Genomic DNA, 24,282 nt, shown 5'->3' on the forward strand with positions numbered 1-24,282 from the left:
CCGCCAAGGTTGAGTGGTTTGTGGACTCTGATTCTGGAAGTCAATGAATTTCAGAGCTTCGGAGCTCCACAGTCTCCTCAAGAGATTGCAGCTTTGAAAGTTGAATCATTACAACGAGTCCTTGAGGAGATTTGTTCTGATCTCATAAGGGATGTAAATTGAACTGTAAAAGAATTGCTTGAAAGAAGATGACCCAGGCCCGAGTGGAAGAAGAATAAAAGTAGGGACTTTTCATTTAGAAGAATAAAGAGGGCTAGGGAAGTCTTCTATGCCATGTAAATACTGTATCCAACATTTCATTAAAAAACATATATGTATATAATTTTAATAAAACCACAGAGGTTTATTGTCGACGTGTTTCGGTGTATCCTGCTTTCGCACCACCTTCCTCAGGACAGTTAAAAAAACACACAAAATCTTTTGCAGATTCCCTGATAAACCATCCAAGGAGACTGCAGTCAGCTTCACCAGTAGTTCTTTTTTGAGACCTCGTGTGAGATATTGGGTGTTTAAAATTATATCACTCCTCGGTCATCCTATATTTCTGATGGTGTGGCTTTTCTTGTCAGCTCTTCACACAAATTATTCACCCGTTAGTACGTGGTGTTCTCCCTCCACTGAAGGAATTGATGCATGAATATCACCACGAACTTGGAGCACCCTTCTTTTTTCTATATTGGGATTATTCAATTGTACCTGGGTTCCGCTCTCTAATTTCTTGTGGCAACGCTACGTTTTTGCCTGACTTGACGGGGAAGAGGAACAAGACTGCACCGTCCCGGCATTTAAATTTGTGCCGGGACTGTGGCGTCTTGTTCCATTTCACCGTCGATTCAGGAGAAAACGTAGCATTACCGCAAGAAATTAGAGAGCGGAACCCAGTTACAATTGAATAATCCCAATATAGAAAAAAGAGGGGTGCTCCAAGATTGCTGTAATATTCATGCATCAATTCCTACAGTGGAGGGAGAACACCACATACTAACGGGTGAATAATTTGTGTGAAGAGCTGACAAAAAAAGCCACACCGTCAGAAATATAGGATGACCGGGGAGTAATTTTAAACACCCAATATCTCACACGAGGTCTCAAAAAATAACTACTGGTGAAGCCGACTGCATTCTCCTTGGATGGTTTATCAGGGAATCTGCGAAAGTTTTTAAAGAATATTGTGTGTTTTTTTAAATGTCCTGAGGAAGGTGGTGCGAAAGCAGGATCCACCGAAACGCGTCGACAATAAACCTCTGTGGTTTTATTAAAATTATATACATATGTTTTTAATGAAATGTTGAATATTATGACTGTGTATCTCAAAGTGTGATATTATAGTAAAAGTTTCTTCTAAGTGCAGATATCTGATGTATTGCTACAAATTGAGAGGCAAATATTTACAACTGACCAATGAAGATAGGTGTTTTTAAATGTTTTAATAAAATTTAACATAATGTATAAATTGGCATTGTTAGGCTAAATATTTTCTACTATGCCAAGTGCCTTTTGTGGTTCTACTTATATCAAAGGTGTTATGAAAAATCTAGTATGATTGGTATGAGGTCTGAATAAGAGACACTGGAATGTGTGAGGAAAGAGAGTAGGTCAAATAAACAATTTGAGCGGATAACTAGGTACTTACTAAGGGAACACTTTTGTTCAAATATTGTGATTTACCCAGTTCCCTTTTTGGTTGAAGGGTTACTCGCTATCTTTATTATTAATATTGTATCCAAGACCGTTAAAAAACTTTTTTCCAAGTTCCTTGAGGAGTTACTCAAAGACTTGTGTTGCACGCGAATAACAGGCGGGGGAAAGAGACTCTGTGTGTTGATCTTCTTACAGCTACAATCCGAGCCACCTTTAAAATGGAGTCTGGAAATTCGCTGCCTTAAAGGAGGGTACACTAGGATCGGATATAGGTTCAATAGAACAAACTAGTCACTTTCTTCATGTAGATTTGTCTAAAGGTGATTATACGTTGAACGCTTATGCTAAGTTGCTTTACGAGCATGTCAATACTATGGATGTGAGTGTCTGTTATGTGTGTATGCAATTGCCTGCCTCGGTTGAGGAGGGGATTAGGTATCATCACTTGCCCGACGTATGGTATTAGTTGCAGTTTGCTCCTTAGCATATTTAATGGAACTGGTCATTACAAGTGCTATTTCTCAAATTATGATGTGGTGCTCTCAGAAGTACCAGTATACAAACACCTGAACAAATATGACTATAACAAGCAAGAAGAGAGTATGGGAAAGTATTTTGTACCCACACTAACATTAGATACTGCATAGACACAATTTAATCTGCATATTAACAGAGATAGAAAAGAAATTTGTAGAGCAAGTAGAGGATAGGCATAGAGGTTTAACTGGTAAGCTTAATAATAGGGAAGGAAAGTTTGAATGGACCAAGGAGGAGTTAGCTCACATGGCTAAAGGAAGCTATGTTCCTATAGCTCCAGATTGGAAACAACAAGGCAAGCTTTGCATTCGACAGGTTCAGAGTCGTTATGATGTTTTTGTGGGACGGAGTGTGTGTGATCACATTGTTCTAATCGATGGTTCTTTGAAAATGTTTTTGCAAGTAGCAGTACAAGTGGTGCCAGGAGTATATTTTGTGTGTGGGAAGAATGCATATGTTTGGCTTCCGAACAACTGGTATGGTACTTGTTATGTGGCAGTTGTGCTTCCAAAGATATATCATCTGGAGGATTTGGAGGGTTTGGAAGGAAAATCGAACCATAGAGAAGGCGTGGACTGAGTGCTGATGAATTTGTGGGAGATATATTTGGAGCGATTATACCAAGTTTAGGTGTGGTGCTAACTGACATCAAGATCAGGAAGTTGTCTACCATTGTGGATAAGTTGTCAGTTAACACAGCTCAGTCGTTGTTACTCATAGATGGAGAAATGGTTTTAATAAGGGTGATGGTGATGCAAAACTATTTTGCGTTAGATGTGTTATTAGCAAAGGAGGGCGGAGTCTGTTGGATGCTAAAGGTCCAACAGTGTTGTACTTATATCCCTGATAAAAGTAAAGATCTGAGAGGATATGTAAGTAACATCATTGAGATACATCATGAAGTACATGATCTGGCGTCTGAGGGAGTTTGGTGTAAGATAGGAAAGGGATTTGGAGTCGTTGGAAGTTGGTTCGCTAGCCTAGGGAAGGGAATTATTGGATATATGTTGAAGCCAGTCATAATTGTTGTAGTCTGTGTTATCATCTTCGTAGATATGATAATGGCATACACATGGCGCAAGGCGAGACAAATAGGGAATTCGTTTAGGGAGAGAGAGAGAAGGGTGGAAAGACTGCAGGACAGTCATTATGAGAATTTGAAGCAGTTGGAAGAGTTCATACAGAGGAGACTAGCTACGACATCTGTTTAGATCGGTCTACTCTACAGGGATAAACGTTTTTTGTGATGACTCAACGTCATCAGAGGGGGAACAGATGTAGCGGACATCGCATATAAATTGAAGGGGTGAATTATAATCACACGTGTAGAGCACACCCGCATATAATCCTTTGCTGCATTAACATGACGCATTAGAATTTGAAATGTATTAACTCGAAACGTGGTGTGCTTAGGACTGAAAGGTAAAATGGAGAATTAACATAGAAAGTGAATGTAACTAGCAGAAGACATTAATGTGAAGAACTTGTGTTGCAAACTGATAATTAGTCATGTATTAAACATTTTTATTTAGTTGTGTCATTTTAATTGTAGGTGAATGCATTAACTGAATGTGCCTTATTTGTCCACGCAGTTCGTAAAAGCTCATGTGATTTTTCTTATGTTAGCTGAATCTTATAGGCCTGAAATACAGTTCCCTGGAAACTCGTGCTTTAGAATTAATAGCTGAATTTCATTCATGTGTGCTCTGGAATTTGTTCTCTCTCACGTTTTGTGTTGCAGGTGAAAGAAGCACTTTTGTTATCTGGAATAATGTCTTTATTTTACTATTCAGTCAAGGAGAGAAAAAGCTACATTCTATAGCTTGAGTCAATGAAGAAAGGTCATTGTGCTTCACGCAGGAGAAGGCCTGGGAACCAAGGAAAAATTGTTGCGAAAGAAGAACACTGATGTCCCATGGAAAACTACCTTTAGGATTGTACCCAGAGCAGATTGCATGACCCAAAATAAATCTTGGGAAAGATACTTGCAATATGTGCTGTTGGGAGTAGGGAAAGTGCCCACTTATTCTGCCCTCAGAGAGAGAGCATCTTAGAACGAGCTCCGCCTCTGTAGCTTTTAAGACCCATTGACTGTGGGGAGACTTCTTAAAAAGACTCCACAGGTGACACATTTTATTCCTCCTTTCTGAAGATGCTTAAGTAGGGATGTCACTTCAGTGTCAGTGTAGTGATAGATTAATGCTTTTTACTTATCAACCCTCGATGCAGGGAAACCTGGACTCATGCTTTCTGATACCTTGCATTCTGTTTCTGGAATTACTAGTTTTGTTTGTGCTACATCGTCTCAATTGGATACGCAGATTTGGCTTTATGCTAATTGCGATGTACTTTTACACTCATCTTCAGGTATCTTCATATTCAATTATTTATGGCTTTGTAATAAATTAAATAACCTTACGTAGTTATCTGTGGTTACCATGTGTCCAAAGGATTCCTTGTTAATTAATTGCAATAATGACGAATTTCCTCCCCTCTATGCTTTCACGCTGCGAAAAAAGAACCATGGGATTGTGTCTCTAGAACAGGTCCAGAATTTATGGGCCCAGCCCATTCACCCCAATGAAATCCCCCTTTTGCCTTATGCCTACACTACATGGAAAATTCTTAGCATCAGTTGGAGACAAGAGAGAGGAGCCCTGGGGAGAGAACGTTAATGTCTGAAACTCGGAGCACATGTCCTTCCAAGGAGGGGGAGCAATAGGCCTCTGTACCGCACCCGCACGGGTACATAAGGACTGCACAACAAACAGTAGCTGAGGGGCGGGCGGCCATGCACATCGAAAGTTAAGAAGAACGTCTACCCTCCTAACGGAGAGATGAACTTCCGCTTCCCCTCAAGCCCCGCCTCTTCCCTGCTCAGTGCACAAGCACTGGAAGGAGAGATGGGAGTGAGTGATGTCCTGCACCCATTATACCTCATGAGGTGAAGGGGAAAGGTTGGCAGTGAGAGAAGTAGAGGAAAGGGTGGAAGTGAGAAAGGAAAGGAGGGGTGGCAGTGAGAGAGGAAAGGGTGGCAGCGAGAGATGAAGAGGAAAGGGTGGCAGTGAGAGAGGAAAGGGTGGCAGTGAGAGAGGAAAGGGTGGCAGTGAGAGATGAAGAGGAAAGGGTGGCAGTGAGAGAATAAGAGGAAAGGGTGGCAGTAAGAGGTGAAGAGGAAAGGGTGGCAGTGAGAGATGAAGAGGAAAGGGTGGCAGTGAGAGATAAAGAGGAAAGGGTGGCAGTGAGAGATGAAGAGGAAAGGGTGGCAGTGAGAGAGGAAAGGGTGGCAGTGAGAGATAAAGAGGAAAGGGTGGCAGTGAGAGAGGAAAGGGTGGCAGTGAGAGATGAAGAGGAAAGGGTGGCAGTGAGAGAGGAAAGGGTGGCAGTGAGAGATGAAGAGGAAAGGGTGGCAGTGAGAGATAAAGAGGAAAGGGTGGCAGTAAGAGATGAAGAGGAAAGGGTGGCAGTGAGAGATGAAGAGGAAAGGGTGGCAGTGAGAGATAAAGAGGAAAGGGTGGCAGTGAGAGATGAAGAGGAAAGGGTGGCAGTGAGAGAGGAAAGGGTGGCAGCGAGAGATGAAGAGGAAAGGGTGGCAGTGAGAGAGGAAAGGGTGGCAGTGAGAGATGAAGAGGAAAGGGTGGCAGTGAGAGATAAAGAGGAAAGGGTGGCAGTAAGAGATGAAGAGGAAAGGGTGGCAGTGAGAGATGAAGAGGAAAGGGTGGCAGTGAGAGATAAAGAGGAAAGGGTGGCAGTGAGAGATGAAGAGGAAAGGGTGGCAGTGAGAGAATAAGAGGAAAGGGTGGCAGTAAGAGGTGAAGAGGAAAGGGTGGCAGTGAGAGATGAAGAGGAAAGGGTGGCAGTGAGAGATAAAGAGGAAAGGGTGGCAGTGAGAGATGAAAAGGAAAGGGTGGCAGTGAGAGAGGAAAGGGTGGCAGTGAGAGATAAAGAGGAAAGGGTGGCAGTGAGAGAGGAAAGGGTGGCAGTGAGAGATGAAGAGGAAAGGGTGGCAGTGAGAGAGGAAAGGGTGGCAGTGAGAGATGAAGAGGAAAGGGTGGCAGTGAGAGATAAAGAGGAAAGGGTGGCAGTAAGAGATGAAGAGGAAAGGGTGGCAGTGAGAGATGAAGAGGAAAGGGTGGCAGTGAGAGATAAAGAGGAAAGGGTGGCAGTGAGAGATGAAGAGGAAAGGGTGGCAGTGAGAGAGGAAAGGGTGGCAGTGAGAGATGAAGAGGAAAGGAAAGGGTGGCAGTGAGAGATGAAGAGGAAAGGGTGGCAGTAAGAGATGAAGAGGAAAGGAAAGGGTGGCAGTGAGAGAGGAAAGGGTGGCAGTGAGAGATGAAGAGGAAAGGAAAGGGTGGCAGTGAGAGATAAAGAGGAAAGGGTGGCAGTAAGAGATAAAGAGGAAAGGGTGGCAGTGAGAGATGAAGAGGAAAGGGTGGCAGTGAGAGATAAAGAGGAAAGGGTGGCAGTGAGAGATGAAGAGGAAAGGGTGGCAGTGAGAGATGAAGAGGAAAGGGTGGCAGTGAGAGATGAAGAGGAAAGGGTGGCAGTGAGAGATGAAGAGGAAAGGAAAGGGTGGCAGTGAGAGATAAAGAGGAAAGGGTGGCAGTAAGAGATGAAGAGGAAAGGGTGGCAGTGAGAGATGAAGAGGAAAGGGTGGCAGTGAGAGATAAAGAGGAAAGGGTGGCAGTGAGAGATGAAGAGGAAAGGGTGGCAGTGAGAGATGAAGAGGAAAGGGTGGCAGTGAGAGAGGAAAGGGTGGCAGTGAGAGATGAAGAGGAAAGGAAAGGGTGGCAGTGAGAGATGAAGAGGAAAGGAAAGGGTGGCATGAGAGAAGTAGAGGAAAGGGTGGAAGTGAGAAAGGAAAGGAGGGGTGGCAGTGAGAGAGGAAAGGGTGGCAGCGAGAGATGAAGAGGAAAGGGTGGCAGTGAGAGAGGAAAGGGTGGCAGTGAGAGATGAAGAGGAAAGGGTGGCAGTGAGAGAGGAAAGGGTGGCAGTGAGAGATGAAGAGGAAAGGGTGGCAGTGAGAGAGGAAAGGGTGGCAGTGAGAGATGAAGAGGAAAGGGTGGCAGTAAGAGATGAAGAGGAAAGGGTGGCAGTGAGAGATGAAGAGGAAAGGGTGGCAGTGAGAGAGGAAAGGGTGGCAGCGAGAGATGTCCTGCACTCATAACACCTCATTGGGTGAAGAGGAATGGTCACTGCAGTCGAAACCAACATCCCCATCAAGTTACACACAAGCAGGTAAACATTATGAGTGGAGTGTGGAGTTGGGGGTTCTGCCACTCTTGCATTTTGCGGGTACGCTGCAGGCCAGGGCGCCGCTTCCAGACCTAGATGGACTGACATGACCCGACCATGAAACCCTCACCACCCCAGTCGGAGCCTCCTACAGAGCAGGGAAAGCTTAGTTCGAACATGTTTGCCAGGGCTGAATTCGGTCCCCCTGCTATCCATACTGGGGGGGGAGGGGGTAGAGTGCTAGAGAAGATACTCCATGCATAAATACGGTATCAGGTGTGAGAAACACACTCTAGTCACCCTCCACTCATCTCAAACTCACCCAGATCACTAGGGTCATCAGTCCTACGGGCTCATGGTGGCGAGAGGTGAATCCCCAAAAACTCGAGGAAATGGGCAGTAGGCCCATGGGTACCCAGCACTCAAGCTCTATAGCGACCCCCCCCCCTTCCCGGTAATACCAGCGCGAGATGCATCCACAGCTTGCTCGCCGAGCCAGCGCCAGGACTGGGTGGGTTCACCCCACAGCCAGCAAGGACCACTGCACAGCAGTACCCCGGAACCCACTGCGCCGACGATATGGTATGCCCCTAATAAAACACACCCCTCCCCAATGCCCGTATTCCAATCCAATCCAATTCACCACATTACTCAGGCATAGCATCCCCTCCAACCTCCAGGAGCCCGACCATGGACAGCTCCCCCCTTGAAAAGAATCCCCACCCCCTAGGCACCATCTCGCTTCCCATGTACGTATGCGCGGCACGCGCAGGTGCAACATCCCGCCATACAGCGGCATGCCCTCCTCCTGCGCTGAACCTCGATGGGGAGTTCCCCGAACACAGCGTCCCCACACCTATTACCCTCACGAACACCCATTAGGGTTTGCACAGTAGTACGTCATACACAGGTATCTACCACGGACAGCACCACTCTTCCCTTATGTTCCACATACATACAAAAACCCGCACGCCCTCCCCATAGGCAGGATGTAACGCTCCATACATATGGCCCACCCTCAAAATCCTTCCTGCATAGCAGCAACCCCCTTACAAGACCCACCGATGCACCTTTCACAGAACCCACACACAGAGGAACCCCCGTGCATCGCATTCCTCACCCCATATACAGCATCTGTAATTCCCAGCACTTCCCGTATACATCGTCCCATATTCACAGCATCTTTCTGTCCAGAATAACGCTTTAGGCGCCCCCTCCTCCTCATGCACAGCATTACCCACTGATCACCCCATAAAACACACCCTCTTATCTACCCAGAGCCCAATGTACATACTGCACAGTACCCTCTATCTACAGCACGACCGTGGTATTCTGGAAAAAGCGCTTCGACGCCTCGTCAGGGGTAGTAAGCGCTATATAAATGCAATTACAATACAATACCATATTTTTCTCTTTCTTCCACTGCCGTGGCCCGCTCCCCGTGCACAACACCCTGCCATCCTGTCCAAGCTGACCATGCAGCACCTCCACCTTTCCCCCCAATAAATCATCTCCCCTTACCCAAGAGGTGACCCTGAGGATGGTCTGCGGCTCCCGCAGGAACTCCATGGGCTGAAAGGCACTGCCTGCCCGGCCGGCACCGAAGGAGGCTCCGTCCATGTCTGCTGCCGCCGCCGCCGCCCGCCCGCCCGGTGCTGCGCCCGCTGCTGCTGCTGTCTGCGCTAAGAGGGTTAAGAGGCACCGGAGGAGGAGAGCGGAGCAGACTGCGGGCAGCTCGGCGCGCGCACCGGTCCTGACAGCAGCAGCAGCGCGCGCTCCCCCGTCACAGGCAGCGCGCGCAGCCGCCCAGCAACACACGCCACCGCCTGCTTGGTATGCACGCGCTCCCCTTCACACCTTCATGAAAAGCTAAACTGCGCATGGGCGGAGCTAGTCCTCAGGGGACGGCCATTTTTAGACAAGGCAACAGCCTCGAGTTTTCATTGTTCGGAGTTCATAAACCCCGTGATTTCTCGCCTGGTTCTAACATGTCTTGTGTTTGGAAGTGGCCACGCCCACAAGCAAAGCTTCAGCCTCTCAAATGTGACAGCTGGTGTGTCTCCCTGCGTAGACATTACGTGAATGCCTGAGAATAAACACACCGTGTCTGCTAAAAGGGAAAGGTAAACATTTGTAGAAGTGAGAACCTTTGTCTTTCTTTGAATATGATTAAAGGGGGAGGAAACGGTCCTCTCTTCTTCTTGTCTATCCACGCGTGAAGTAGGCAGCTCAGTATTGTCATGGCACAGGGGTCTCCAATCTTTTCTAGATTGAGAGCTGCCATACATGGCAACAGACCCGATTCAGGCGAGATGCTCAGGATTTTGAAGCCAAAAATGGCTTATGTTTTTTTAGCTGTCTCCTGCCTGAGATGGCCTCTGGTTCAATGTAAGTAAATGGGGTAAATGCATTCTCCTGATTGTTTTTCAAAACCTCCCACTTTTCAGTTTTGAAAATGTTGGCATGTCTGAGCTACATCCATATATGCCAGTTTTTTAGAAGAGGAAAGTGGGAGAAAAAAAAAGAATCTGTATAATGTATTTCCCCTATTACAGTAGCAGCCAGTGCAGATAAGCGCGGTGGGGCAAGGCGGGACACTGGGAGGGGGATGTCGACAGATGACGGAATATGAGTTATTTATTTATTTAATTTGCACTAGTCCGTCGTCTGTCGACATCCCTACACAGCTCCCTGCCCCACCACGCCTACTTGCACCGGCTGCTGCTGCCCTATTTGGTAAATGTAAACGGGGGGTCCCCGCAAGGAGAAGGTGTTGGGTGAAACACACACACTAATACAATTATAAAGCAATCAATCAAGAATAAACAAAAAAGTTACTCATAAACAAATGTTGTCATTTATTCAACAACACTACGTATAAATCAGTGAGGCATTACATTCAAATTAAACAGTAAAAAGCCCCAAGACAGGAGAGGGAAAGGGAGGAAGAAGGGTTGTGCTCAAAAGCGGTGAGGAAGTCAAGCGAAGTACACAGACTCAAAAGAAGTAAGTATTTACAATCTTCAAATCGTAATTGGAATTGTTCCCAAAAGCAAAAAGCCAACACAAGTTATGGCATATATTGTAAACACAATTGACATGGGGACATTCTACGGTCACATATATAGTTCAATATAATCCAGGGAATGTGCCGGAAGCCCCGAAGGAGAGAAGTCGTCGACGTTTCGACCCCTACACGTAGGCTAAATTAAGTCCTTTACCGGGGTCTTCATCAGGACAGGTGCAGTGGGAGAGGGGACGAAGTGGGGCCGTCCTATTTCAGATAAGAACGACGTTTCGACCCCTACACGTAGGCTAAATTAAGTCCTTTACCGGGGTCTTCATCAGGACAGGTGCAGTGGGAGAGGGGACGAAGTGGGGCCGTCCTATCTGTGAAATTAAAAACCCGTGTCAAATAAATGAATTCATTCGACACAACAGTCATCATCATATTACCCATAATTGGCATAAGGAAGTCAAAATAAACCATGGAGTCCGGGCCACAACGGACCTCAGGACTTGGACAACGAGAACAGAGTACGCAATTAGTCATGCTCTGGCTCAATGGTGTGAGTCATATTTACAGAGGGGAAATTTAACCAACAAGGATTGAAAAAGACATAGTGAGAAACACTCTACAAAAGGGGAACTCACTTCAGATAAGAACAATCAGACCGCTGGAGTCTGAAATCCGATTTATTAACTGTTCCAGGAAAAACTAGCTGCTCCAAGAAAACACCAACTCTAGGTTGAATAACAATAACATTGATGTTAGTCTGTAACTGAGAAAAAATAAAACGCATATGTCGTGTTATACAGTACGATTACTAACTCACATTGGCTACCCAGGCACGAGGACACTGGTAATCAAGTATGGTGCCAGGTGTCGATCATCCTCGCTGGTTGATGCTGTTGGAAAATGTATAACCCTTATTAAAGATGGGCTCGTGTGGTCAACTAAATAAGGTGCCGCAGCAATATAACTCTACCATCATACCTTTAAAAATTGCCGATATGGCCCTTGTATATATCTAGGTGAGGCCACGGAGGATTCAGTTATAGTATTGTTACGTATTCATACGCTGTAACAAAAATGAGAACAAAACCAATTGGTACCGTGATCAAATGGAGGGGACAAACAAACCCCATTCAAAGGGCCGTGACATACCTCATGTGAAGATCTTTACTTAAATTCGTCCACGCTGAACTAAGCGGAACAGCCTGTTCAATTACATGCGGAATTCGCCATATTTCAGAGGTACCGAGTGCGTGTTGTGAATGAATCCTAAGAAAGACATAAATCGCAGATCAGCGAAACCCATCGGGGATATATTCCTGTTTGTCACAAGGCCATACTGTTGAGAGGCAACGCAGGGGATAATTACTTACAAACAGTCCAGAAGAGGCGAAGTCACGATAGTCTGACTCGTCTCTGCAAACTCCGCCGGCAGCTACGCGGAGTTAGGGGCGGGGCCACTCATAGACCTCGATCATAGACATGGAAGAGTTACTTGAATGAGGGTCGCTATTATAGAAATGGCTCCGGACATTTAGCGCTATTCAATATCAATACTAAAATATCCTCGATCTTTCAAAGAAAAGCGGTCGGTAGTGGGGCCAGCAACAGATTTAGAACTATGCGATAGTCACCAATGACATGTATCAGAGGTAAATTAGTGTGCGAGAAATATGATTACTCAGGTAAGGCTCGTGCACTTCACAAACATGAGAGTGTAGACGAGCACACACATTGTGGACAGCGAAGGTAACATATCAGAGCATTCATTTCGGTTAAATTTGCATCAAATGACTCGTGCACCTCTCAAGCATGAGGGTGTAGACGAGTGCAGATTAGAGAGGCATAATGAACAAAATTGAAAAAACATCATCATAAAGCTGCCAACTGTGCCAGACTACTGTCTTGTTCATTTAGCCCATTTTTAATCGAGTCCAAGAGAGACATCCATTTACATTCACGTAAATTCAGGACAGTGGCTAAGTTACCACCTCTCCTTCCTAGGGACACCTTTTCAATAACCAACCATTTTAAATCAGACACCACATGTCCGGCACTTTGCCAGTGATCTACCAAAGGGGCACCCAACACCTTGCATCGTAGTCTGCTACAGTGGGAAGAAATGCGGGACTTGATTTTTTGTTGCGTTTGTCCAACATAAACTTGATTACATGGGCATACTATAATGTAAATTACACTGCTTGTGTTGCAGTTAGTATGGTGTTTTAAGGTATAAACCCTATCGCCATGTGAGAAAGTCTTCGTCTGGATGGTGGTCTCACAGGCTGTGCATGTGCCACATCTGAAGTGTCCGATTACCGGTGGTAAGTTCCATAAGCTTGTGAGTGTGGGGGGACACTCAGGTTCCAAATACGAGTGTACCACCATGTCTCGAATATTCTTCGCCCTTTTGAAGGAATGAAGAGGAAGATGCGGTTGATCAATCTCTCCCGCTATCAGGGGCCAGTTCCTGTTAATGATTTGTTTCACTTCATTGCTTCTTGTTGTGAAAGTGGTGACACAAATCATTCGATTCTGCTCAGTTGGATCACGAGTTTCTGGATTCAGCAGGCTCTCCCGTGGGTTATACCACGCTCGTTTCCTAGCACGTCTTACCATGCGGGCGGGATAGCCACGTGATATGAGACGCTCATTAAGGATCTCAGATTCCTTGATGTAGTTGGCACGTGTCGAACAATTTCTCCTAATTCTGAGAAATTGGCCAATGGGTAAATTGTCTTTAAGACCTCTAGGATGATGACTCCCATACTGTAGCAGGGAGTTCCGCTCAGTCGGTTTCCTGAAGAGTGTAGTCTCCAGGTGGTCGTTCTCCACATAAATGGAAATATCCAAGAAAGGTATGGCTATATTGCTTGATTCCAAAGTGAATTGGATATGAGGATTCCGTTGGTTGACCAGGGCCGGGGACAATGGCGACCCCCACGTGGACGCGGAGCCAATTGGACCAGAGGTCAGAGGAGAGGTCAGCAACAAAATTCCGGACGGGACGGCAACAGGGGCAAACAACAGAAACAAGTGACCTTCCGCCCCGAACCTCACGGAGAGATCTCGACCCGGAGAAACACCTACAGATGGTGAATGAAATAGCCACCATGGACTCTAATGTACTCTCCAACAACAGTCCCACTGTTAATCCTGTGATTAATATTTCTATTTATCAACTACACGCTGATGAGATCAAGGTTTTAAGTAAAGGCCTTTCCTATGTGCCCACTGCCTCAGCTAATAAATTTCTGCTGAAAACGGAACTATACAGATTCTTCAGAAAGATCCGATTGAGGTATTTCTTTCGTAACCAAACCACCAGGCAACAAGGATCTATTACAGGCCTGAGAGAACCATCCACCTTCTTCCCACCCACGTATGCAATGAGCCCTAGAATTCTGGCGTTTGAGGACATCGTGACCAAATCAGTGGATCAAGCGTTGGACAAAAGAAAGTTTGTCAGACTAAACCTTAGTAAGAATGAAAAACGAGCATTGACGGATTTGTGCACCAACAAAGAAGTGGTCATCAAACCCGCCGATAAGGGCGGGGCAATTGTCGTACAGGACCTGTCTAAATACAAGGAGGAAATCAACAGACAACTGGCAGATGGGGTCAGCTATCAAGAACTGTCCAATGACCCATCAAGAGAGCTAGCCCTTACAATTTCATCAACCACACAGAAGGGTTTGGAAGAAGGTTTCTTAAGTGAACAAGAGTTCAAATTCTTAAACCAAAAATTCCCGAGATTGGCCACAATTTACACCTTGCCCAAGGTCCATAAAAATCTGGAAACCCCCCCAGGACGTCCGATTGTGTCCGGTTGCGGATCCATGCTGGAACCATTGTGTAAATACATTGACTTTTTTCTAAAGCCCATTGCCCTCAACACCAGAGCCTATCTTTGTGACACTTCCCAAGTCATCCAACTGATAGATGAAAGACCTTTTGATCCTAGAACAACACTCCTGGTGACATGTGATATCATATCACTCTACACCAGCATCCCTCAACAGGATGCTTTGGATGTAATGAGAGATGCATTAAACAGAAGACCGGCGCCTGTCCAAGTTCCAACGGACTTTATAATTGATCTATTAAGTATTGCAATGAAACAACATTTTTTCATCTTCCAAGAAAAGTTCTATGTGCAGACCAAGGGCGTGGCCATGGGAGCTACATTTGCTCCCAATCTAGCCATCATTTATATGGATCATTTTGAACAAGAACATGTCTTCTCACCCAACAATCCGTTTTCAATAATGCTGACCCTATGGGTCAGGTATATTGACGATGTTCTATGTATTTGGCAAGGCAATAATGACCAACTTAAAGAGTTTCATGAATGGCTCAACCAACGGAATCCTCATATCCAATTCACTTTGGAATCAAGCAATATAGCCATACCTTTCTTGGATATTTCCATTTATGTGGAGAACGACCACCTGGAGACTACACTCTTCAGGAAACCGACTGAGCGGAACTCCCTGCTACAGTATGGGAGTCATCATCCTAGAGGTCTTAAAGACAATTTACCCATTGGCCAATTTCTCAGAATTAGGAGAAATTGTTCGACACGTGCCAACTACATCAAGGAATCTGAGATCCTTAATGAGCGTCTCATATCACGTGGCTATCCCGCCCGCATGGTAAGACGTGCTAGGAAACGAGCGTGGTATAACCCACGGGAGAGCCTGCTGAATCCAGAAACTCGTGATCCAACTGAGCAGAATCGAATGATTTGTGTCACCACTTTCACAACAAGAAGCAATGAAGTGAAACAAATCATTAACAGGAACTGGCCCCTGATAGCGGGAGAGATTGATCAACCGCATCTTCCTCTCCATTCCTTCAAAAGGGCGAAGAATATTCGAGACATGGTGGTACACTCGTATTTGGAACCTGAGTGTCCCCCCACACTCACAAGCTTATGGAACTTACCACCGGTAATCAGACACTTCAGATGTGGCACATGCACAGCCTGTGAGACCACCATCTAGACGAAGACTTTCTCACATGGCGATAGGGTTTATACCTTAAAACACCATACTAACTGCAACACAAGCAGTGTAATTTACATTATAGTATGCCCATGTAATCAAGTTTATGTTGGACAAACGCAACAAAAAATCAAGTCCCGCATTTCTTCCCACTGTAGCAGACTACGATGCAAGGTGTTGGGTGCCCCTTTGGTAGATCACTGGCAAAGTGCCGGACATGTGGTGTCTGATTTAAAATGGTTGGTTATTGAAAAGGTGTCCCTAGGAAGGAGAGGTGGTAACTTAGCCACTGTCCTGAATTTACGTGAATGTAAATGGATGTCTCTCTTGGACTCGATTAAAAATGGGCTAAATGAACAAGACAGTAGTCTGGCACAGTTGGCAGCTTTAAGATGATGTTTTTTCAATTTTGTTCATTATGCCTCTCTAATCTGCACTCGTCTACACCCTCATGCTTGAGAGGTGCACGAGTCATTTGATGCGAATTTAACCGAAATGAATGCTCTGATATGTTACCTTCGCTGTCCACAATGTGTGTGCTCGTCTACACTCTCATGTTTGTGAAGTGCACGAGCCTTACCTGAGTAATCATATTTCTCGCACACTAATTTACCTCTGATACATGTCATTGGTGACTATCGCATAGTTCTAAATCTGTTGCTGGCCCCACTACCAACCGCTTTTCTTTGAAAGATCGAGGATATTTTAGTATTGATATTGAATAGCGCTAAATGTCCGGAGCCATTTCTATAATAGCGACCCTCATTCAAATAACTCTTCCATGTCTATGATCGAGGTCTATGAGTGGCCCCGCCCCTAACTCCGCGTAGCTGCAGCGGAGTTTGCAGAGACGAGTCAGACTATCGTGACTTCGCCTCTTCTGGACTGTTTGTAAGTAATTATCCCCTGCGTTGCCTCTCAACAGTATGGCCTTGTGACAAACGGGAATATATCCCCGATGGGTTTCGCTGATCTGCGATTTATGTCTTTCTTAGGATTCATTCACAACACGCACTCGGTACCTCTGAAATATGGCGAATTCCGCATGTAATTGAACAGGCTGTTCCGCTTAGTTCAGCGTGGACGAATTTAAGTAAAGATCTTCACATGAGGTATGTCACGGCCCTTTGAATGGGGTTTGTTTGTCCCCTCCATTTGATCACGGTACCAATTGGTTTTGTTCTCATTTTTGTTACAGCGTATGAATACGTAACAATACTACAACTGAATCCTCCGTGGCCTCACCTAGATATATACAAGGGCCATATCGGCAATTTTTAAAGGTATGATGGTAGAGTTATATTGCTGCGGCACCTTATTTAGTTGACCACACGTGCCCATCTTTAATAAGGGTTATACATTTTCCAACAGCATCAACCAGCGAGGATGATCGACACCTGGCACCATACTTGATTACCAGTGTCCTCGTGCCTGGGTAGCCAATGTGAGTTAGTAATCGTACTGTATAACACGACATATGCGTTTTATTTATTCTCAGTTACAGACTAACATCAATGTTATTGTTATTCAACCTAGAGTTGGTGTTTTCTTGGAGCAGCTAGTTTTTTCTGGAACAGTTAATAAATCGGATTTCAGACTCCAGCGGTCTGATTGTTCTTATCTGAAGTGAGTTCCCCTTTTGTAGAGTGTTTCTCACTATGTCTTTTTCAATCCTTGTTGGTTAAATTTCCCCTCTGTAAATATGACTCACACCATTGAGCCAGAGCATGACTAATTGCGTACTCTGTTCTTGTTGTCCAAGTCCTGAGGTCCGTTGTGGCCCGGACTCCATGGTTTATTTTGACTTCCTTATGCCAATTATGGGTAATATGATGATGACTGTTGTGTCGAATGAATTCATTTATTTGACACGGGTTTTTAATTTCACAGATAGGACGGCCCCACTTCGTCCCCTCTCCCACTGCACCTGTCCTGATGAAGACCCCGGTAAAGGACTTAATTTAGCCTACGTGTAGGGGTCGAAACGTCGTTCTTATCTGAAATAGGACAGCCCCACTTCGTCCCCTCTCCCACTGCACCTGTCCTGATGAAGACCCCGGTAAAGGACTTAATTTAGCCTACGTGTAGGGGTCGAAACGTCGACGACTTCTCTCCTTCGGGGCTTCCGGCACATTCCCTGGATTATATTGAACTATATATGTGACCGTAGAATGTCCCCATGTCAATTGTGTTTACAATATATGCCATAACTTGTGTTGGCTTTTTGCTTTTGGGAACAATTCCAATTACGATTTGAAGATTGTAAATACTTACTTCTTTTGAGTCTGTGTACTTCGCTTGACTTCCTCACCGCTTTTGAGCACAACCCTTCTTCCTCCCTTTCCCTCTCCTGTCTTGGGGCTTTTTACTGTTTAATTTGAATGTAATGCCTCACTGATTTATACGTAGTGTTGTTGAATAAATGACAACATGTGTTTATGAGTAACTTTTTTGTTTATTCTTGATTGATTGCTTTATAATTGTATTAGTGTGTGTGTTTCACCCAACACCTTCTCCTTGCGGGGACCCCCCGTTTACATTTACCATATAACGCCCAGGTCCCCGCGACTGCATGGGTTCAACCCCCCTCTATTGTAATGCTGCTGCCCTATTGACTTCTATTGAAGCAGAAATCATTTCAGGCCGGAGACAGCCATAATTAAGCCATTTTTGGCTTAGAAAGTCAAGAGTCTCCTGTCTGAATTGGGTCTATTGGCATGTATGTACGTCTGATCATTGAAAACTGTTGTGAGCAACTGCCTAATAAATAGAGGAATTCAATAAATGTATAGAGAGGCCAAATAACTTAAACACTGTCCCTAGAGTACCTCAATCCTGGTCCAGGGAGTGTGCAGTATTAATGACAGAGGAGCTGTATTGGAAAAGGTTTATATTTGGTGTCTCTGAGGATGATTTTTTTCCATTTGCTTTTGAGACATTGAAAGAGAGAAATAAAAAGAGAGCAAGAAAGAGAGACAGAGAATGTGAGAGAAAAAGGAGTGGAAGAGAGAAGAGAAAGAGTCAAAAAGGAAATAATGGCAGAATAAGAGAAAAAGGCAAGAGAAATAAAAGAAAATTAGAAAGAAAGAAGAAGAGAAAGACAGGGAAAGAAAGAACAAAGGAGAAAAAGACAGACAAATAAAGATAAAGGGACAAAAGAAAGAAGATGCAGGAAGAATGAGAGAAATTAAGAAGATAAAGAAAGAGAAAGAACAAAGAAAGAAAAGGAAAACAATGAAAGGAGAAGAAGAAAGAGTGACTAAGGAAGAAATAGAAAAAGAAAGAAGGAAGAGCACGAAAGAGAGAGCGAATAGAAAGAAGGCAAGAAAAAGAAAAAGCAAACAAGAAAAGGATGGAAAGGAAGGAAGGGAAAAATGAGGCAAAGAATAGGTAATAAAGAGTAGAAGAAAAAGAAAGCAAGAAACAGAAAGGAAGAGGTGTGTAGTAAAGGATAACAATGGAGGAAGAAATTAGAAAATGAAAGGAAAAATTACAATAAGTAAATACAACAAGAAAGACAGAGAAAAAATAACAAAGGAGGAACAATGAAGACAGAAAAATAAGATATGACTGAAAGGAAGAAAGGAGGAAAGGAAAAAGAGAGAACAGCACAAAAAGAAAGACACAGGACAAAAGAAAGGAAGTAGAGAAGTAGTGAAATAAAGAAAGATGGGAGGAAGGAAAAACAAATGGAGAAACATAGAAATGGGACGAGACAAGAAAAGAAAGAATGAAAGAACACAGGAAATAATTATTGAGAGAAAAAGTTGATGAAAAAATTAGGGAAAAAAAGCACAGCCAAGAAAAAGAGAAGAAATAAAAAGAATGAAAAAAGAGAAGAAAACAGTAAGAAAGAAACAAAGGGGAAAATGGATGAAAATGAAAAGAATCGAGGTAGAAATGGGAAAAAAGAAAAAAAGTAGAGAAAACAGCAAGAGTAAAATATAGACAAGAAGATAAAGGAAAGAAACTGGAAAATAATGCACAACAAAGAATGAGAGAAGGAAAGAAAAAGGGAAAGACAGAAGTATTAACAGATATGAAGAAAGGGGGAAGAAAGAGGGAAAACAAGAAAGGGGAGATACATTGAGAAAGGAAAGAAAGACATAGAAGACAAGGAAAAAAGCCGAAGGAAGGAGAGGCTAGTAAAAAGGAGAACAAGAAGTAAAGAAATTATTTTTCAGAAGAGGGCAGGCTGCAGTATCCTATCATCCTGCATTGTCAGCTTTTGAGCATCACAGACACGGGCTTTGTTTTTTTAAATAACTGCCTTATTAGTTGGACAGCTATGTATTCTCAAGCCTGCTGACAGGCAATTATAATGTGTGATCTACTCAGTGGTAGCCTGTGAGCTTCTGGGAGCTTGCATTCAACCTGTAGGAGACCCCTGGCATACCATGTATCCTGTGGAACAGTGAGCAAAGAACCCACATCTAGGAATACCCACTGCCGCGTAGAGTGTAACATTAAACACACAAAAGGTGATGGGAGGAATGCTTGCAAATTCTTTACCACTGGAAATTGCCTTGGGTAGCATTCCAATCCATCATTTTTCACCCACTGTGCCATCCCAGACAGAGGTATGCCTCAGTGTGATGCTCTAGTTGCAGTGGGTGTGCATGGACATAGATCCCATGCTCACTGTGCACCTGGAACCAAGTTGCGACGTAAAGGCAAGGCCCACTTAGGTCAAAACTACTGGTCTGAGGTTGCTGGTGTTCCAGTTCAAAGAGGACTTGGCATAGCAGTTCCTGGCTTGACTGTTCTAGATGGAGCACAACAAAGGCTGATTTACATATAGCTGGTTTCTGTCTGAGATGGCATAATCGGCAAACAAAACAATTGTCTGAAACAAGGGAGTAGCTGTAATAATACAATACATCAACTTGGAACCGTATCCAAAATGGCACGGAGGGGGTGAGCGAGGCAAGCAGACACTGGCAGCATTGCTTCCTAGGAGGGAATTCTGAATGTCTGAAAATCCCTTCCATCCTTCTCGCCCTCCTTCTTTAAGCCATTTATCTTTCCTTCCAACCAGCTTTCTTTCTGATGGCTTTCCACCATGCTTTTCTTCCTTCTTTCCATCTTTTTGTACTTTTATTCATCCATCAATCGTTCCATCTTTTTACTTCCATCCACCCTTTTTGCCATCCTTCTTTCTTTTTATTCATCTGCCATTCTTTTATCTATCCTTGTATTTCCCTTCATTCCTCCATCCACCCACCCTTCCTTCTCCCCATGCATTCATATATCCTGACTTCGCCCATCCATCCGGGCATACTTCCCGCCATTATCTGTCTTCCTTCCATCCTTCACTCAATTCATAATAATTTCTGATTATCCACTCTTCATTGCATTCATCTCTCCATCCTCTTCCTTCCTTTTTTACATCCTTCACTACATTCTTGTTCACTCCCAGGGCCGGCTTTAGAGCAGTGCGACAGGTGCGGCCGCATTGGGCGCTGACCCGGAGGAGGCGCTGCCCTGGGGTGGGGGGGGGATGGGGGCAATGTGTTTTACAATAACTTACGATTTAAAAGCACCTGCTGCAGAGTTCCGTGGCTCCAGCTTTCAGGCTGCAATAAAAATGCCAAGATAACTCTTGTGATTAATTTTCCTGTTAAAGAGAGAGATAGGAGTTCTGTCTAGTGGCTATTTTGACTTGCCATAAAGTAACGCAGAGTGTTTATATGCCAGCTGCAAAGAACAGATCTGCATTTCATGTGGATAGCGGAGTGGATTAGTAAAGCCAGCCTTTACCAGTGCTTTAAAACAATAGAAATGTATGTCATAGAGGGGCTATGGCAAGACGAGGGGCACTTTGGCTGAGAGGAAGTGAGCGAATCAGAGGAGTAGGTAATGGGGGGGGGTCCCAAAAAAGATTGTTGCACCAGGCCTGTTCTGTTCATTCATCCTTTTCTCTAGCCACCCATTCTTCTTTGCAATAATCTCTCAGTCAAACCTTTCTTAATATATCCTTCTCGCCATTCTTCCCATCATCCATCAATCTCTTCATCCATGCACTCATCTCTTGTTCTGTACATCCATCTTTTCTCTAGTAATCCCTCTCAACACTACCGCTTCTCCACATCCGTCCATCCTTCCCTCCATTTCTAACAACCATCAGCCCTCCCTTACTTCCACTACACGTGCAGGTATTTGTGAGCTTTTAATCAGCTAAAGGAGCAATAAACAACAATTTAAATATTTCAGTTTACATACAACTATCCTCTGGCACACAAGCTCAGCTGAAGCTGCTAAAGTGGGTGGTTCATGACACCTGGTCAAGGCTCTGAATAATTGTAATTGGGTGAGGTTAATTCAAGCTTTCCACCCATCACTTTTTTGTTTACCTCAAAAATATTTTACAGCACAATTTCGTAAATGCAAATATTTGGTAACACTTAAGAGGGCGAGCTGGAAAACATCAGGATAGATTACTTTTCCCCTTGTCTTGCATTTGAATCATGCACATTTTAAGTGAGAAAAAGCTTAAAAAAAAAAAAAAAGGTTTTTTTTGCTGAAAAATGCTAAATTATCGGACTCAAGCTGAGAATTGGTTTGTAAGTAACTTTCAGAACAAGTTGTCTAACAAGCCATAGGTTTTACACTGCGTTCTGAAGAGCATCGGCGAAACATTCTGACCGTGCACACAGGAGCATTGTGTCTCAGTAGCAGGAAATCACGTATGTGCGCGGATAACTGTCATATTATTATTAGAAGAAAGAGTGGTGTTCAACTACATTATATTACCACAATAACATACTTGACATCACTATTGATTATGGTGAGAGAGACCAGCTTTTTGAAGATAAAATCTCTAAAAAAAATTTTTTACGAAATTCTCTTCCTCCAGATTGAATTTGCTCCATTAAGGGAGTTCATTGGGAAATGTTTTTTTCTCCATGTGTTTCCCAATCGCACATCAATGTGGTCCCAAATGTTGGCCGGTATGGGATTCCAGATGAATCAATGTCAGGATGGTATCTTCAACTCAGCCTTAAATCTTTAAATCCAAGATCAAACCATTCTGCAAACAGTCTTGGTTTAGTTTAACTGAGCCAATGCTACTAACATTGTGCTTTATTTGGGCCAGTGGTTTCTGGTGCACAGCACCTGCACTTAATTGTCAATACTGGCACTTATGACACCCTGCCACATGGTGGTACTGTTTGTATAAATTAGAGAGGAACATAACAACAGTTGTTTATTAATTCAATATACAATAAAATTGACTAATACTTGCTGCCCACACCATTCTTATAGTTTTTGGGGCCCTGAATAGTCTGAATTGTTAGACTTATAGGATTTGATTTTTAGCAGTTGTGTTGGTTCTGTCATTAGCAGCGCTAGCAGGGGCAAGTCGCCCCCCGAAGAGGGCCCTGGCACTTATATCTTTACAAATTAAGCACTGGAGTAGCACTCCTGGAAAAGTGTTTTGCAAAGGCAGTATCCAACAATAAAGGAGGGAAAACAGTCAGAACAACGTGGGGAAAGCCACAAATGTTCCAACTTCGCAAGTGCTACCACTCTTGCCTTAACCACGCATATGCGTGGTTAAGGCAGTGTGTGGTCTAGCTGTTGGCTGGAGGAGGCAGGAAGGATCGGGAGGGGACGAGACTCAGTGAAGTAAGTGGGGCTGGGGCCGGGTTTTGGTGCGGCGGAGAGTAGGTTGTATAGGTTGAGGGGTTGTTTTTAGGGATCGGGGGTTGGAGTAATTTTCAGAGCTAGGGGGTCAGGGTAGTTTTTAGGGCTGGGGTTAGTTTTCAGGGCTGGGGGAGGGGGTTGTTTTTTGGAGGGAGGGGGTCGTTTTAGGTGTCAGGACGGGGGATTTAGGCCATTGTAAGGCTTAGGCGGGAGGCAGGGATCCTAGTACGTTTAGGGGTCAGGGTAGTTTTTTTAGGGCTTGGGGGGGGTCAGGCAGTTTTTTAGGGCTTGGGGAGGGCAGGTCGTTTTCAAGGCCCTGGGGGTTGGGTAGTTTTTAGGGCTATGGGGAGGGCAGGCTAGTTTTTAGGATTGGGGGCAGGGAATTATTTTAAGGCTTGGGGGTTGGTTCCAGGAGGGAGTGGGTGGTTTTAAGACTCAGGGCGGGGGGAGGGGCCGGGGGGTTTAAGACTTACCTGTCAAGTCTTAACCACGGATATGTCTTTACCAAACATGCCTTAACAAAGCATAATTCTCTATAAAGGCATGCGTCGTAAAGGGATATGCGTGGCTAAGTCTTGCGTTGTTGAGACTGTGTGGAAGCGGCATGCATAGTAAACGCATGCATGTTCCATCACACAACCCTAGAGGAGTTATTTTTTATGAAATTTAGTCACATGGCTTCTGTAAATATACAGCCATAGAAAAATTGCATGCCATTTACCCAAGGCTGATTTCCTGGTTTGATGGGCTACGATTTCCCCAGCCCATCCGGCCCTGGTAGCAGCCTCCTGTCCATCATTCTACCAAAGGTATTTATTGTGTTTCATATGCAGTACATATGCCGCCACTTAATTCAGGGGACCGGGCTTCATTTAAAGCCATATTAAAAAAAAATATATATATATATATATATATATAAAGCCACGAGCTCTGAATAAATATTGGCACATTCAATGCTGTGGCCAGTGACCATTTGTACACTGCACAACCTATTTCAGCCAATGCTTTTCAGAAATGGTAACCAAAGATGTAACTGAATGTAGCAGATGACACATCCCACAGGAATGAACAGCACCAGCAATGTCTCATCGCTTCATACCACAATAATCACATTTTATCACTGTCTCTTTAAAAAAGAATCAGCCAAGGCATAGTTTGCATAATGTTAAGCAATTCATTTTAGTGTACCTAACCTCAACA

General features: G+C 44.2%; 1 protein-coding gene across 1 annotated transcript in view; it reads right to left on the minus strand.

Annotated features, from left to right (window-relative positions):
* Positions 1–9,262, minus strand: part of SYNGR3 (synaptogyrin 3) — a 191,070-nt gene extending 181,808 nt beyond the window's left edge. Inside the window, exon 1 of the mRNA XM_078664857.1 lies at positions 8,935–9,262. Coding sequence (XP_078520983.1) covers positions 8,935–9,033 — 99 coding nt within the window. The 5' untranslated portion in view covers positions 9,034–9,262. The remainder of the gene's footprint in view (positions 1–8,934) is intronic.
* Positions 9,263–24,282: the final 15,020 nt, after the last annotated feature.

Source organism: Lissotriton helveticus, chromosome 10, assembly GCF_964261635.1.
Source record: "Lissotriton helveticus chromosome 10, aLisHel1.1, whole genome shotgun sequence".
Taxonomy (NCBI): domain Eukaryota; kingdom Metazoa; phylum Chordata; class Amphibia; order Caudata; family Salamandridae; genus Lissotriton; species Lissotriton helveticus.